Raw genomic sequence first — 14,975 nt, 5'->3', positions numbered from 1 at the left:
ATCTAATAAACATGTGGTTGCATTCAGTCTCCCCAGGACCCTGTCCACATCTTCAGGAGCAACAGAGTCAAACTCCTCCCATACAACCGTCTCAAGACCTGCTCCCGTCTCCTCCCCCTGGACCAACCAGTCGGAGTATGATGTGGTCACTTTCACCCAAGGTTCAAGCAACTTCAACTCCCTCAATCACTTCTTCTCTATTAGTTAGAATTAAGTCCAATATGGCTTTATGTCTAGTTCCCTCCTCCACCTTTTGAATGACAAAGTTGTCAGCTAGGTTGGTTAGGAATCTGTTTGATCTCCCGCTTGTTGCAGAGTTTGTCTCCCAGTTGATATCTGGATAGTTTGTCTCCCATTACTATTATGGTATGCTTCCTACATACATTGCTTAACTGGTTGGCAAAGAGTTCATCTATTTCTTCTAATTGGTTGGGTGGTCTGTAATATACACCTATGGTAATGTCACTTTTTTTCTCTTTTATATTGACCCATATGCATTCTGGAGAGATTTTATCTTTGATCATGTGCATTTCTGTAGATATGTAGTGTTCTCTTACATATAGTGCAACTCCCCCTCCTCTTTTTGTAGAGCTGTTTCTTTTGAACAATCCACCAGTCCATTCCATTCATGGGTTTCGTCCTACCAGGTTTCTGTAATACCAACTACGGTATGTCATACCCTCCCTCATATACTATTGCTTCTAGTTCGCCCTGTTTGTTCCCCAAGCTTTGAGCATTCGTATGTAAGCATTTAAGGCTTTTATGCCTGTGCATGGGTATGTTTCCTGCACCTCCTGAATGTTGTTTGAGTTTTTCTTTTTTTTTCATCTCTGCCCACCTTATTGTTTGATTTGTTTTCTTGGGATTTATGATTGGTTTTGGGTTCTAGAGATTCTGAAGAAGTCAGAAGAAATTTTTGTGTTCAACTCTAGCAAGACTTTCTGTGGACATATATCCATATTGTTCACCGGACATTCACATTGAAGCCAACAATCTGACACAGAGGAGCTGGTGCTTCTTTATATTTTAGAATCCTGGTTGTATCTTCCAATCTGTTTCCCCCCCAATTTGTTAGGATACATGGGAATTATGAGAGTTGCAGTCCCAACTTCTCTTCTTGAAGTAGATTGATGTAGGGTTTAAAATTGTCTAGGGAGTCTGACTACACAGTTTCCAATATTGAAAACTCATATATATTGTTGTTGGAGACTGTCTTCATAGGATCGAAATTCTGTGAGGAAGAATGCTCAACTAGGGCTCAGGGAAAGTAATAATTTATTCCACAAAGCTATAGCTAATCACTATCATTACACACATTGTATGATAACTTATTGTTTCCTAAGAAGCTTTGAGATTTCATGCTTTGTCAGTGCATCTTCTGCAAAAGGTGCTTATATTATTTTAGTAGCATCATGAATACTGTAATAATGCAAATCTTCAGGAATAAATCTTTATCATGCAGGCAATTACTGCAGGCATTCAAGGCACCCTTCTGTAGAATTCTACTTCATGCCTCCCAAACCATTTTTAATATGGCTTATTATGTATAATTTTAATTACATAAGGGCCTGCTGGATCCTGATTTTATCACCAGTCTCAACAGCTGAGGGTGCCTATGCAAAGTCTGTTGTTGATATTGCATCTCATTTTTTTGTACTTGCAACTAGTGCCAGTGCCCTTTTATGGTGCAGAATTTGCGCTGATCCTGGATGCAGGGATTGATATTTTTGATAAAATTGGTCTTCATCAGGATTGGGCTCCCAAATGTTATCTCCGTTTCTTGTGCCATTTGCAAAAATCATGTTGTTTTCAGTTACTATTGCAAAACATATTCTTTGAGTTTGCCAAGTACAGCAGGGGAAAGTCTGTCACTAGGAATCGAGCGGCTTTATTAGTATAATAAAGGCAAGATAAAAATAGCATGTTTAAATCAGAGACTTCCAAAGTGTTATGGGCTGTTGCTTTTGTAAATGTTAGAAGTATTTACCTGTCATACACAAATTCCTGGCTTGGTAACTCCAGTATTTCTGGATTGCTGAATTGAGTTATTTGTTGAATGTTGGATGTTGAATTGGGTATACTGTTGCATCTGTGAATTGTGTCTCTTGGGACTTCCTGTCTCAGGTGTTCAATAAGCTTTTGCTCTGTGGCCTTGGAAGAGAAGAGAGCAGCTGGAGAAGGTACTCCTATCCCTAGAGTATCATCTGTGAGATGATAAAAATAAAGGAAACTGGAAGGCTGAAAGGATAATCTAACTATGAATTAATTTACAAATCCTTCTGAATTGCTTCATGGTGTTAGTTGTCAAAGACAGACTCCTGTCTTCAACATGGAGATTTCCTAGTACATAAGGAATATTTATGTAAGATACACATTAAGAAGCTGAGCCCAGTCAAGGTTAGTTGGCAGGAGTGATCAAGGCCCGGCAACATTGGACATCTAAGCTATTGGGAGAAAAAAAGGAAAATAGTTAAATAGTTCAAACATGTATTATTAAGCAGTTGAAGGCAATTAAATATTAAAGAACAAATGCAGTTGAAACTATGTTCTTTAGCAGGGCTCTGCAAAGTGTTTGAAATAATGCTGTGCTAAGTACAAAAATATAAGCGGTACAGCTCTTTCCAGAGTGTCAAAATAACCATGTTCTTTGTAAGGGTTGCACAGCTGGATAGAAGGCTGCTCCCAAATATTTATGTGTGCATGTACACACACTGACAGCACTCATGATGACACTGCTAGCAAAGTAAAGTGACGGAGAATTATAGTCCCAGCATCATTAAAGGGCTCCAGGTCAGGGAAAGCTGGGCTATGTTTTGAATTCAGAAAACTTGCTCTGTATAAATTGGAGACGTTGATACTCCTTCCTGAACTCCCAGCATGGCCAGATTGTGCCTATGAAATTTGATAGCAAAATCACTGGATTTTATTGGTGAGACTTTAGACTGTTTGGGAAGATTTAAGAGTAGGGAAAGGAATGGGTAGACCTCCAGGTCATCCTGTCTCCATTTCTACCCTAATCCCTCAGTATATAGAAAGACTGGAAATATTTAGCCCTACCACTTCCAGAGATGTTACATCATTTTTTGTAAACCACTCTGAATTGTGAAAGGTTAGAGCAGCCTAGAAATGTTGTAATATACAATCAAAAACAAATAAATGTCTATCTGGAAAAACAGGAGGCCAAGTTGCAACCCAGTTGCTCAAATGTTGCCTCCTCCTACTTTAATCCCATCCAATCCATGAACTGACGATCCTTTCTTAAGCATTTTTAGGCAATTCAGACTTAATTGTACTGCATGGAATCATGTTCAAATTGGGAGCTAGTAGTCCTTTTCTAAAGGATAACTTTCAATTTAGTACTTGCTCCTTATTTATAGAGGATCACTTTGCACTAATACATTGGCAGTTCACTCTTCCTCTCTCCTCATAGAGTTTATTTTAGGACTAAATACTTTAAAAATGGGTGTTTTGACTATGAAAATATCTAAATGCATGTTTTCATTCTTTATTATTTTATTATGGTAAAGTATATTTTGCACTCAATTTTTGTGTATGCAAGCTTTTGTTCCTTAAAAACGCTTCTGATCTGGAGTGTTTTTTAATATAAAGAAATTTTACATGAGATTAAAAAACTACAGAACCAAAATGTGAAAAAGAAATATGAAAGAATAAAAGAAAAAGTGAAAGAACACAAGACAAAGAAAAAGAGGGATACCTAGAGAAGTGACTTCCAATCTTTGCAGCCGTTACAAACATAATAATTACCATCTCCACCCTACTAAGTTACATATCATGGCTCCCTTTTTCCCTTAAACAAACCTTTTCAATCAATAAATCCCCAAACCACCCATTATTTATCCATTTTCAACAAAAAGTCCATAAAGGCTTTCCAATGTTTTATATCTGTTGTTCCTTCCTTAATCAAACAAGTCAATTTAGCCATTTCTGCAAGCTCTGCCATCTTTCCGATCCATTTCTCCATTACGGGTATTTCTGGATTTCAAATCTGCCATTCCTTATGCTCCAGATGCTTCGTTCATTTCACTGGAATACGATGAGTGTGTGTGCATGTGCGCGCATTTGCCCACCTCCCAAACGTATTGTGGGTTTCTTCCTGGTTGAATTATCTTGGCCAGAGATACTCATATAATTACAGATGTTGGTTTGCTTTATGTTTTGTTGGCTATAAAGATCACATATACCTTTTGATTTGCTATTTAGCTTTGTGTCATCTGACCTTTACAGTTAGGATAGTTGGCTGAAAAAATGCTTCCTTGTTTTGGTTCCCTTTTTTTTTTTTTGGCAACTGGGATATTTGATTATTAGCCCTTTGCAGGTTTTGTTTGGATAGCTGCACCTACACGTCATGTTACCTATTAGGAGAAGTAAAACTCCCTCTTCCAGTTGGAAGTAATTTGAGTGAGAGACCAATCACAGAAGGATAGCAAAAAGAACAGGTAAGGCAACATCCTGGAAAAAACCTACCTAAGAACACACCAACAATTGGAGGGGATCCAAAAGTTGTTTTATTAAAGCTAGCCAGTTAGAATGAGTCACTAGTCTCCTTCCATAAGAATGCCAGAGACTGTCCGCCAAATTCTTATATATGTTACAAAGATTGAAGAAGAGCACATTTGGCTATTAACAAAGAGTTGCTTTATAACTGATTACAGGTTAGAACATACAGAATTCTGTTCATCCCTGTCTGACAAGATTGTAAAAGTGTGCTTATGCACCATGAACGCCAATCAAACTGGCTGTTATTCCGATTCTTTGACCCTGGACTCCTTTTGGTAATGCTATAATACTATTATCAGCATCTTTGGGAATGTTGCACTTTATGGAAACATGGTTCGTGAATCGAATGCCATTCACTGATTAAACAAAGATTGCAACTCAAGGAAAATATATGCCACGATAGAGTTGTATTCAGGAAAGATAGTTAAGCAGTTTAGTAACTAAATCTATTGACCTCTACACTAAAAAAGTAGACTAAATCGATTGACTTATACACTAGACTGAGGGAACATGGATGTCTTAGGTATGAGCACATTGGGCACACACTGAATAATAAAAATTCCTTTCACGGTACTTCTATTTGACACAATCCATATATGGTGATCTATGTGGCTGTGGTTGCTGGGAGTAATTAGAGATGTGAGCCAATATATTGAGGCTGGAGGGAACCCCAAGTTGGAAAAGCCATTAAGGTAGTGCAGAAGATATAGATAATTACTGCAACTTACTGGGAGTTCATACTTAGTCTGAGCCTGTGGTACATTATTATTAAAACCCTTATTAAATCATACCTCTGGACTGGGAAACCATGACTTCTAGTCAAGCCTTAGGCACAAAGTCAACCGGGTGACTTTTAGCTGGTCAGTTTCTCTCAGCCCTAGGAAGGAAGCAACGGCAAACCCCTTCTGAGAAACTTTGCCAAGAATATTGTAGGGATTTATCCAGGCAGTCTATGAGAATTGGACAAGATTGAACAGGAGGGAAACCTGCCCCAACCCTACATTAAGAAGGCCAAACACCTATAAGAATTAATGTAGCATCATGGTTAAAGTCTCAGAGAAAAGGGGAGATGTTCTGTGTTCGAACTCTAAGTCATATAGCTTTCTTGAAGATTTTGTGCTAATCACACATCATTTTACATGATGGGTTTGTTTTGGGGATAAATAAGATAGAGATCTTTATGAGCTTCCTTGGGATATAAGCGGATTGTGGTGAGCAGAGGGAAAGGAACAGAAATCAGGAAAGGGATGGAGCAGTGGGATGTTCTTGTACTTTGTACCACATTTACAATATGATGGTAATTTTGATGTTAAATTGCATTTCCTTAAGACATACTTGGTGAAAATCATTTCTTTATGGGTTTTGATTTTCTGCCTTTGTTTCTGCTATTAAAGTGACCATCTACCAAAATGTAATCTTGTTTACCACCACTTCCTGTGTAGAAATTGCTGTTGTAACTCCTGAAAATAACTCAAAGAACCTCTCATTATTCAAGAAGTTGAGAATCTTTTTCTTCATGTACTCCCTTGTAGAGAACTATTGAGAAAACTAATGAAATTGCTGAATTTATTGTTGAAATATTGGTTTTTAAAATGTTGCTTATTAGATATATGACATGATTTTAATTTCTTAGATCCATTATGACTATAGCGAAGTTCTATGTGTACTTTCACAAGTTTATGATATAATAGTCACAGAAACCTGACAAACAATAGAATAACACCACTAATATTTGCAATAATGTGCATTAAACACAGAAATGTTGTCTCTTTTATATGGACGTTACTAATCTAATTAGTTGATCAATATGATTTTGTAACCCTTTCTGTTCTTTACATTACAGAAAGTCTGTATGAAGTTGTCTTGCCCTGGCTTTGATTATTGGAGCAGATATCCCACTGTTACTATTGAATCAGAATTTTCAGGTATTTTAAATTAAAGGTTGCAATACCTGTAAACAGTGGGTTTAGCTATTGCATGTACGAATTGCAGTCAAAATCATTTGGGGATCACTAGGTTAATATGCCTGCAGTAAGCTTTTAGGGTGAAGTTTGTAAAACTGGCATTTTATTGAAAATCTCTTTTGGTTATGCCATCTGGAAATAGATAATTGTTTTATTATGTATGCCCCCCTCCCCGGGCACAATGTGAGATAGATGGCTATATGAATATGGTAAATAAAACAATTCACTACACCTGTGTTTCTAAACCTTGACAACTATAAGGTGTGTGGACTTTGACTCCCAGAATTCCCCATCCAGTATGTTGTGAAGGTTGAGAAATTCTGCATTACAGGATATAAACAGCCTTAAGGAAAACAGGGCCTCTGAGCAGGCCTTTGGTAGGGCTTTGCATTGGCTCATTAGATCATGTCCAGCTATATCCTTCTTCCGTCTTTCATGTCTCTTCCCACTTAAGAGCAGGGATCTCTCTTCCATACTGTCTTACAAAACACAACATGGTATTCACGTAAGGAAGTTCAATCCCTAGTCAAAATATATTATTTCTCATTTGCATGCTGAGGGATTCTTCTGGTTTGGGAGAAGTGGACTTCGTTGAGCTATTTCAAATGAAAATGTTAATCATCACCCAAGAGAACCAGCCTTTTAAAAGATTGTCTAAGGCCCACACTGCTCATCATCCCTTGGTTTTGTAAACAAGAGAATAAACTGCTTTTTTCCCCTCCCTTCTTTAGATAAAATCCTGATACCACCATGGGAAAACAGAACAGCAAGTTACGCCCAGAAGTGATGCAAGATTTGCTAGAAAGCACAGACTTTACTGAACATGAGATCCAGGAATGGTACAAAGGCTTTCTCAGAGACTGTCCAAGTGGACATTTGTCCATGGAGGAATTTAAGAAAATCTATGGGAATTTTTTTCCTTATGGGGACGCTTCTAAATTTGCTGAACATGTGTTCCGTACATTTGATGCAAACGGCGATGGAACAATAGATTTCAGAGAATTTATCATAGCTTTGAGTGTAACGTCCCGAGGGAAACTGGAGCAAAAGCTGAAGTGGGCGTTCAGTATGTATGACCTGGACGGAAATGGATACATCAGCAAAGCAGAAATGTTAGAAATAGTCCAGGTATGTATCACTTATAAGAACCAGCCTTCCTTCCTTCCTTCCTTCCTTCCTTCCTTCCTTCCTTCCTTCCTTCCTTCCTTCCTTCCTTCCTTCCTTCCTTCCTCCCTCCCTCCCTCCCTCCCTCCCTCTTTCACTATGCAAACAATGAATGAGTAAATTTTTCAGCATTCTTGAATTACCGTGTTCTCTTCACTATAAAATGTAATTTAATATTAATATTTAATCTCTGCCAAGATATTCAAATGTGTCTCCTTCTGAAGACCATTAAATAAGAAATTGGATTCTCAGTGTAAATTCTGTTTTATCTAAGTGTTCCATATTTCAATTGGTAAATTATGTCATTCTGCCAGCTGTAATCCCTCCCTGTGTAACCAAAAAACAATGGCTGTCAGCTTTACTGAAAAGGCAATTAGAAAATCAAGGCAATTAGAAAATTCTATTCTCTCGGTGGTCTACTTTGTAATACAGAATTTTGATTCCTTATTTGGCTAGTGTGTGTGCGTGCAGTATGGATGGTTATAGCCAAGCCAGTGAAAAACCAATATGTTGTAGCAGTTAATCTTGGATTAGCACTTGAAGTGACAAAGTTCAAATCAGAAATCAGTGGAAGACCTTCAGCCTACCTTACTTTACCTTCAGTCTAACTTACTTTACCAAGGTCTTCAGTGGAAGACCTTCAGCCTAACTTTACTTTACTAACTTACTTTACTTACTTCAATACCCTTGGAGTAAGCTTTGGAAATCCTGATTATTCTTGTTGGGATAAAAACTTGATAGATAACATTGTCCCCATCCTCCTTTTGTCATACAGAGGAGTGAATTTTCCTACCTTCATTTCTCTACTTGTGCTGCATTCTTTCCTTTCATCACCTTTAAAGTTGTTCTATTCCTTGAACTGACACCCGCCCTTCTTTTGCCTCTTTTGAAGTGTTCTTTGTGCTGTTGCTACCACCATTTAAACAATAACAGGTGGATTTCACCACCCAAGAATATTTGAGATAAAGTTTTAGTATAAATGTTTCATCTACTCCAGCTAGCATGCTAAAGTAATGTTATTTCATATCCCTTCTGTGGAACTGAGACCAGAGGATTCCCTGATGGCCATTAATACAGTCTCAGATGAGACGTGGGCCAGCAAAATTGTGGCATCTCTTGAATTTCCAATTTGCTTTTGGGAGGAATAAATAATGTCACATGTCAGAAAGATTTTTTAGACATTTATTTTAGCCTATAGCAACTATTTTTTGTAGTTCTATAAATAGCCTATTTTAACTAGCTTTCTGAAATTCGTATTTTTAATGAAGGACTATTGTTGAGATTGTCTTTGTTACCTGGTGATTTGTTTTCATATTAGAGTTCCCAAGCTTAAGCTTTATTATTTTTGGCAGCTTGTGTCATTATCACAGTATTTGTTGGAATTGCCCACAATAATGGCAAGGTGAAAGAAGGGGGAAGGGAAGAGACAATTTGGACCAGTCTATCAGGAAGCAATCTGGATTTCCTCTGTATTTGAATATAGATGAACTTGGAGTGTGGGACATATGGTAGAAATTGCAGCGGGGAAAAAATTTGCTTATTTCCGGAAAAGTATTAAAGGCTATTTTTGCATATAGTAAGAGAATAATAAGGCTATTCTCTTATAACTAAGTTTTCTCCAACCTGAGGAAAAGCTGTATTAGCATTTTTCCTGTGATTTGTAAGGCAGTCTCTTTCCTGATGCTGTTTCTCTTCAATATTCAGTTTTTCCTAGTGACTCAGTTAGGGTCACCATAAGTGCTTGCTGCAAAAATCTGTATGACTGCTAGAGGGCAAAACATTTTCTATGTCACTTTCCCGCCATCAATAAGTGGTCATACAGATTTTTGCAGACCTGTTCAATTATGTATGACATTTAAAATGATATTTACTACTTTGCATTTATACTTTATTATTAATTTGACATCACTGAGTAGCAGTTGAATTTAGAAATAAAAACTGATAAACAAATAAACATTTGTTTAGATGTCCAATATAGGAGAAACTAATATACCAGTATTTTTTTCTAAATGCAAAGATCTCCAGTATAGGTGGAGCTAATATACTGCTACTTTACTATAGGTGGAGCTAATATACTAGTTTACTAGAGGCTCTTCAGTGCAGGTACTAGGTAACTACAATTCATGACATCCACAATTAGTAACATACCAGACTGAGGATGTCTACTTAACTGAAAGTAATATACTTGAACCATAAAGTATACAGTAATGTAACTTTTCTCTGGTAAATATATATATATTGTAAGATAGGGTTGTAGTCCTGTACTGAGTTAATTGAGAATAATTATAATTACCAAGACTAATTTTGAATGGAGATATCTAGGATTTCATGGTTAAGAGTCTCATATATATTTCTAAGATTCAACCACATGTCAGTATCCTTTCATTTCAAAACATATTTAAGTGGACTTGTTCCTTCATGGGAGGGAATAGGATTTCCTTAAGGGATGCCCAGGAGGATATGTTTATTATACTTGCAACCCAACTTTATGTATACCTGCATCACATAAATTACTCCTTTTAAACAAAATAATTGTCATTCTAATTTTTTTCAGATAAGATTTTTCTTCTGTTAGTGTTTTATAGTTGTACAGTAATCTTTTTAAGGATACTTTATTGGTTTCCTTTATTTTAAATATAGAATATACTGAATCCTTACAGTAAATAAATACAATACCATTCTTTGTAAGAAATATACAATTAGATTACGTATTGGATTGGTCATTAACTTTTACTCCCACTGTTCAGTAATTAATGCTGTAAATAATGAGTACTTATTTCCATTCAGCATATAATGAGAATTGTGTAGTATATCTGTAAAGTCCAGGATAGAACAGGAAGCTTTAGTTACCTAAACTCCTGAAAGCTACCTGGGATCGGTTTGCCAATATACAGAATTCCCATAGATGTTTCTGAAATTATGCAACTCTAGACCCTTCCTTTTCATATTCCATTTTTAGGCAATCTACAAGATGGTTTCTTCAGTTATGAAGATGCCAGAAGATGAATCAACGCCAGAGAAAAGAACTGAAAAAATCTTCCGCCAGATGGATACCAACAGAGACGGTAAATTATCTTTCAATTATCTTCCTTTTAACTTCTGTTGTTTCTGATCTCTCAGTGCCTTTTGAAGAGCAGACTTGAATAAGTAGGACTATGCCACTGATTCATAGACCCAGCAATAAACCTCTGTGAAAGAATGACGGTTTGTGTTATTGTGAAAAAGTTTTGGCAGGCCAAATACTGCTTCTTGTTAGGTTGCTGTCTTGCAGCTCAACCCATTACTCATATAAATATTAGGATTTAGATTTAAGCCAGTACCGTGTTTTCTCAAAAGTAAGACCTACCGTGAAAATAAGCCCTAGCTTGATTTTGGGGGGTGGGCCTAATATAAGCCCTATCCCCAAAATAAGCCCTAGTTTTTGGGGCAAGGCGCACACCTAAAAATCAAGTTGGGGTGGGGGGGGTGGAGCTGCCCCACGCACCCTGCAAACTCTTACTGTTGCAGCCAGGCCTTCCATGAATCGACACCTGCCTTGCCTTGTCGGCCCACTTCTTCTGTGGCCACTCGCCACTGCTCGCACGCGTCGCCCCTAGTCGCCATTCTGCCATCAGAAGCCTTCAGGAAATGCCTCTGCAGCTGAGAATGGAGCTCCAGATGGACACCACGGCACCCCCCCCCCACATGCATTGTGCCATCAGATGCCTTCTGGAAAGGCCTGTGCAGCCAAGAACCGAGCTACGGATTGAATCTGTAGGTTGGTTTTTGGCTGCAGAGGCCTTCCAGATGGCGAAATGCAGGCTGGGGGGCACCACACGCATCAATCTGGAGCTGGGCAGGGCTGTTGGTCTGCCGCCGCTGCGAGGTGAGAACGTTGAAAAGACACCCTCCAAAAATACGAACTGGTGCCTCTTTTGGAGGCAAAAAAAAAAAAAGACCGGGTCTTATTTTCCGGGAAACGTGTATCTATCTATCTATCTCTAATCCCCCCCCCCCATACCCCTTCACAGATCCCAGTTATAATGGCACAGCAAGACAAATCCTTGAAGCATTACAACTAAAATCCATTCCTCAATTCCTTTAAACATGGCTTCTGCTTCCAAATCTAGGAGTAAGAAAGAAGTCAAATCTTTTTTTATGGTTGTATGGAAATCGTTTAAAAATTGATAGCATTACAATCCAATTGGAAAGATATTTTTTAATGCTGTTATAAAAACTATAGATGTGTCTTCCAATTCTCCCTCTTGGCATCATTGTGCTCTGTTACCCCAGTCTCTTGATTGACTCAAAACTTTATTCTTCTCTTGAAGTGTAGGTAATTTTTCACTTCCAAAGTAACAGATCAATTTTGGGAAGGCTTTACTACTTGTATGAACTATGGAGGGGTTTTGTTTACCTAAGCCATACCTCAACAATTCCGTTTTTGCAAATGCCAAGTACCCCATAACTAATTACTGCCATCAAAGTTGATATTTCTCAGTTTTTGAGTAATGGGGATGATTTTACAATCATGTAGACTAGGACACTTTTAAGCAGGAACCATTTCTCAGTAATAAAGATTATCTTCCACAAAGAAGGAGTCTCAGATTCAGTCTTCGGCATCTGTAATTTAAGAGCAAATGGGTAAGATTCAGAAGAACCAGCACCAATCTGAACAGACCAAGCTTTCCCAATATGACCTTCTGGATGTTCTGGGGTACTTTGAGAAGTCTGTACCTTGGAGAAGCTTGACACAATAATAAGCTGTGTCAACAATATCTGAACTGATGTAAGGCAGAGTTTCATATTTAAATTTGCTATTGAATATTAGCTTCTCTTGACCATTTATACCAAAAGGTTCCCTTATCCTCACCTGGAAAGGGAGTATAGTACAAATATGCTAAACAGTGCCGGGTAAGAGGTATGATTCAAAAGATCAGATGGGAAAATGGGTGGTACGGTAGAAGTTGTGGTTGCCTCCTTTACAAATTCAGTAACAGATTCAACACTGCAGAAATTTCATATATAGAGGCAATCATATGATGCTTAAGATAAAGATGTTATTTTTAAGGAAAGGAGTGATAGAGTTATACATGCTTGTATATGCTGGCTGAATTTGCATTACATATTAAACCGTAAAATGTAGTTTACAAATCATAGGGATTAAACCCAAACCTCAAATAAATTATGACTCAATATGTTGCATGAATTGGACTGCCATGTTAAATTATAATATGTTTTGTTTTGAATTAGCAAGTTGGGAGAACAAAGTACAGTGGTACCTCGAAACTCATTGTTAATTGGTTCTGGGAGAAACGATGAGTACCAAATGTAAGGGTTTTTCCATAAGGTATAATGTAGTGAGTCACAAGACAGCTGACATTGACAGGTTCTAGCGTTTGCAGTGAGTATCAAACAAACAATGAGTACCAGGAGAAAATTTTCATGTCAAAATGCACTGGGTACCAAATCTGATGGTTTCAAAGCAGTTGAGTACCAAGGTACCACTGTATTTTTTAACCATAACTTATGGCATAGCATACTGTGTGAACCTAATAATAGATAGTGATGATTCATATCTATTTTGAAAATCCAAACCAGCATCTCTGTTTATTTTCTAGGAAAACTTTCTCTGGAAGAGTTCATTCGAGGAGCCAAAAGTGACCCATCTATTGTCCGTCTCCTTCAATGTGACCCCAGCAGTGCTGGACAGTTTTAAAACTGATGATTGTATTTCTTTGTGTCTTTCTGATTTGTTTCTTTTGTCTCATATATCTCTTTGCCAGAACAACATTCATGGGTGATGTTGCCTTTTTAAGGTTACCTTTGCCTTCTTTTGTGGCATTATCTGCTTTCCTCATGGACAGCCATGAAGACGTTGTGCTTACACTCTCTCTAAAATGCATTCTGGATTACAGAGAGTGCAATTGTCACAACTGTGTCCTTTTTCAAATTGTAATTATCTGTGGCCTGTGTATCACTGAGTATGAATAGGACTTATTTCCTAATTGGGTTATGCCTTAAGTTATGTCTAGTTTGCCAATTCTAAGCTGGTTCCAAAACTTTGTAGGGTCTGAGGCACATGTGGAGAAGACTGAAATCAGCCAATAACTGCCATCAATCAATCAAATCTTTACTATGGTCAAAGACCAGCATAAGGAGGATGGGGTACAGTCAGTTAAAAAGCATAGAAAATACATCAAGTGATTATAAAAAACCCCAAAGGTATAAAACAAAGTATATATAAAAACAGAAGTTTAAAAGAAATCTGATGGGAGGGGTAGAAGTATTAGATAGGTGTAGGGGAGCATGAAGGTTTGCATGTGGCAAACTAAATCTATCACAGTACAGAGCATTCTTGTATGACGAACTAAATGCTCATTATTATTAGTTTATGGAACATCTGATGGACATTTAGCACTGCTGCACAGAACCTGGCAATATTCTATGTGATAGCAAGGTTAGGGATAGATTTGTCCTGTGCACTCTGGGTATGTATGCAGTAGTGGAGAGATAAGGCTAATATGAATGTCTCTGCAAAAGAGGCAGTGGAGAAGTACATGTCTGGTAGCACAGGGGTATCATCTCTCTGGGTGACATCATTCCAGAGTGAAAACTCTCTGTTGATTAGGTACTTCAAGTTTAGTTAAGTATGCCATTGGGGAGTACCTGTTGGATTCACTGGCAGTAAAAATTGGGGACTTGGCTAAATCCAGATGCTGTTCCGTGTCTGTTACATTCCATTTAATGAGTGTCTTGGCCCCAATAGCTACCATGTACCTTCCAATATTGGGGAATGCCAAACAAGATTTTTTTTATATCATTCTAGTGAATAAAGAGGCCAGTGATCTTGAGGAGCTTAATGCATTTGCCAGGGAGAATGTTTATATGAGATCTAGGATTAAGGCTCCTTATATACAAATTTCTATTACTATGTCTAATACAGGTTAGACATAGGCTGTTGTTATTCACTACACATTTTCCTTAAAGGTATTCAAAAACTACCTTATGCTATGACTTAGGGTTAAATTCGTAGCTGTGAGAAGTACATGAAGAGCCAGTTTGGTCTACTGGCTAAGGTGCTAGATTAGAAGCTGAGATAATTTGAGTTCTAGTTTTGCCTTAGACATGGAAGCCAGCTGGCTGACTCTGGACCAGTCTCTCTCACACTTAGAAAGAAAGTGTTGGCAGGCTATTTCCAAAAATGTTGCCAAGACTTATCTCTGCAGTCATCAGGAATCAAGGTTATTTCAATGAACCATAACAGCAACAGAAGTACTACTACTGGTACTGAAGAAATCAATGCAAATCTTATTTTCCAATACAGAAGCCAAGATGGTAAATTAAATA

At 37.7% G+C, this 14,975-nt stretch overlaps 1 protein-coding gene across 1 annotated transcript; it reads left to right on the top strand.

The window, feature by feature from the left end:
- The first annotated feature begins 7,217 nt into the window (after positions 1 to 7,217).
- Positions 7,218 to 13,494, top strand: NCALD (neurocalcin delta). Its single transcript, XM_015816372.1, has 3 exons — positions 7,218 to 7,610; positions 10,606 to 10,711; positions 13,247 to 13,494. The coding sequence occupies exons 1-3, from the start codon at positions 7,233 to 7,235 to the stop codon at positions 13,342 to 13,344; spliced, it is 582 nt and encodes a 193-aa protein (XP_015671858.1). The 5' UTR covers positions 7,218 to 7,232; the 3' UTR covers positions 13,345 to 13,494.
- Positions 13,495 to 14,975: the final 1,481 nt, after the last annotated feature.

Source organism: Protobothrops mucrosquamatus, unplaced genomic scaffold (assembly GCF_001527695.2).
Source record: "Protobothrops mucrosquamatus isolate PMUCROS unplaced genomic scaffold, P.Mucros_1.0 scaffold439, whole genome shotgun sequence".
NCBI lineage: Eukaryota > Metazoa > Chordata > Lepidosauria > Squamata > Viperidae > Protobothrops > Protobothrops mucrosquamatus.
This window is presented reverse-complemented; position numbering and strand designations above follow the sequence as displayed.

What these genes read in the sequence shown, in the direction of transcription:
- NCALD (XM_015816372.1), top strand. Translation starts at nt 7,233, where the DNA reads ATGGGAAAACAGAACAGCAAGTTACGCCCAGAAGTGATGCAAGATTTG. An exon ending in AAATGTTAGAAATAGTCCAG is followed by an intron (nt 7,611 to 10,605) that starts GTATGTATCACT and finishes TTCCATTTTTAG; the next exon opens with GCAATCTACAAGATGGTTTC. An exon ending in GATGGATACCAACAGAGACG is followed by an intron (nt 10,712 to 13,246) that starts GTAAATTATCTT and finishes TTTATTTTCTAG; the next exon opens with GAAAACTTTCTCTGGAAGAG.